The sequence below is a fragment of the Propithecus coquereli genome, unplaced genomic scaffold (assembly GCF_000956105.1).
Source record: "Propithecus coquereli isolate 6110/MARCELLA unplaced genomic scaffold, Pcoq_1.0 Scaffold311, whole genome shotgun sequence".
NCBI lineage: Eukaryota > Metazoa > Chordata > Mammalia > Primates > Indriidae > Propithecus > Propithecus coquereli.
The window spans coordinates 1,140,395-1,142,680 of record NW_012148742.1 but is presented as its reverse complement, the minus strand read 5'-3'; the positions used below and the strand labels follow the sequence as shown (position 1 = coordinate 1,142,680).

The 2,286-nt window shown below is 31.6% G+C and overlaps 1 protein-coding gene across 1 annotated transcript in view; it reads right to left on the bottom strand.

Annotated features, from left to right (window-relative positions):
• CDH19 (cadherin 19, type 2) overlaps window positions 1-2,286 on the bottom strand; it is a 98,385-nt gene that overhangs the window by 5,680 nt on the left and 90,419 nt on the right. The window contains exon 4 of the mRNA XM_012650115.1: window positions 875-992. Within this exon, the coding sequence (XP_012505569.1) occupies window positions 875-992 (118 nt within the window). The remainder of the gene's footprint in view (window positions 1-874; window positions 993-2,286) is intronic.

Below are 2,286 nucleotides of genomic sequence, written 5' to 3'. Positions count from 1 at the left end.
TAATATTTGTGTTTTTTATCCTAAGTATATTTGAGTTCCTCCCTGGGGAAATTTGACAAGAGCAACATGGAGAGAAACACATTTGTATTTACTCTTCTACAAAAGATCTCTGGATCAAAGCTTAACCTCAGGTGTTAGGACAGCTGGAGGTATTTGGTTACTGACACTTGAGTAATAAATCTTACAGTGTTTCATATCCTTGAAGTATAAAGAAAAGTTAAAATTGAAATCCATATTATGACCAAGAATCTCTTAGTGAAACAAATGTAAAAGGAACAGGTGGCTTTGTATAAAAGTTAATCCACTTCTACACAGAGGGGAAAAAAAATTCTGTTTCTATACATAAAATTCATCAGAACACTTTATCCCTAGATTGATAAAATCATTTAGTTTTGAAGGATAAATAACTATCTTAAATCAATTTCATGTATTTATAGCTCCTAATTAATGATCCCCAATATCTTTGAATCAATCAAGCTAACATGGCTGTAAGTTAAGTATTTATCATTTTCTCCCTCAGACATAGATGGATATTTGAGTTAGATGAGCTCATGAAAGGAGCCACTGTGCCAGAACTGCAATTATATTTGTAGGGTCATTTAGACTTTACAAGGGCTTACAACCACTGATGACTTTAAAAAGTGCTTCTACTTTGAAGAAATGCTGTGAGAAATAGAGCAAGTATTTTTAGTACTTTACTTTGGGTTTTATTTTTCATTTTTATCGTCAATCATTTGCTATATTTCTCAATATTACCTTGTTGTGAGAGCAGTATAAATTTCATTATAGTACATTAAAATGCCATAAATTCCACTAAAATCAAACATTATTCACAAAGAACAGATCAACAATCATTATGAGTGAATGATACTACCTTGATTATCTTTGATTGCAAAACTTGAGTTGTTTGTGTCTTCCAAAGATAGATTAAAGTAAAAATGGTGATCTTCTATGGATTCATCTCTATCTACCGCACTAATGGTCTGAATTATCTAGAAAAAAAATAGAGACAGATTTTTGTTATTGTTTTTTGGATTCAGGAAAAAGATCATTGCTGTTATTAGTATTAGCTTTGATTAAAATTGCTTTACCAAAATCATTAGGGACATTGCTTAAAATAACTGTCAAATTGGTGGAGATTATTAAAATATTTCTCAAGTTAAAAATATGTTGACTGACTTCTTTCAAAAGAGTATTATGACATTAGATAATAAATTCTTCTTGATGATTCAAGTGAATTTCATAAGCTAAGTTTGTTAGAGGTTCTCAAAGCATTGCTGCTACATCTCAAGACTTCCTCCCACCCGCACTACCTACATTTCTGCCTTCTTTCTTTCATCCTTCCTCATCTGAATGCCAGGCATTGCAATTTGCTAAAGTTATATATTTCCAGCTTATACTGAGAGAAAAACTGTGGTAGAGTTATTGGTTTACCAAAGTATTTACCAAAGTAATGAGGTTTTTAATTGATTTGAGGAAATAATGCATTTAAAGCTTAGGAGCAATGTGCATAATTTCCTTTGACCCATAAAGAGTATTGGCAAAGTGTTCCACATCAAATAAGTTTCTCTCTATATCTCAGATCATAAAACAGTGAAGTAATACAGATATGAACAAATCAGTTCTCAACTAATTCTTTTCTTTCAAGACATAAATGTGTCAGTCAAGTAGTTCATTATTGTCAAAAAAGAGATATGCTGTCAAGATCACATAGTGAGATGGTGATTAATTCTGGAAATTAAAGTGAATTGATTACAGAAGTTATTGTTTTGAATTTTCTAGAATTAAAACGCTTTTAACAATATGTCAAACAAAAATATCCTCAGATGCAAGATGACAGACCCAAATTTATGTTATACTTTAAAAAATAGTTCTCTCTCTACAGGCATAAAAAGCATTATGAAACTAATGTAATTTGTACATTATTTCTCTATATTGATTTTTTTTTCATACTGAAGGGTCATCTTAATCAATGCCTGGTGAGATACTGGCAATAGATCTACATACAGAGATAGATACAGTCTTTTTTTGGACATTAGTTAATTCTTTCTACTTCATATGAGTGTTTTACAAATAACCAAGTTCATGGTCATGTGTACCAACACAACACACACAAATGCATGCACACATATTCACTGTAATCCAGGTACCTCTGCAATGCATCATGCTCTTTCTCACCTGTGGTCTTGGCACATGCTGCTACTTTTGTTTGGAGAGACATTCTCTCAATCATTCCACTTCATGTAGGAAGTTTTACTCAACTTTCAAATTTCAGATTCAGTGTTT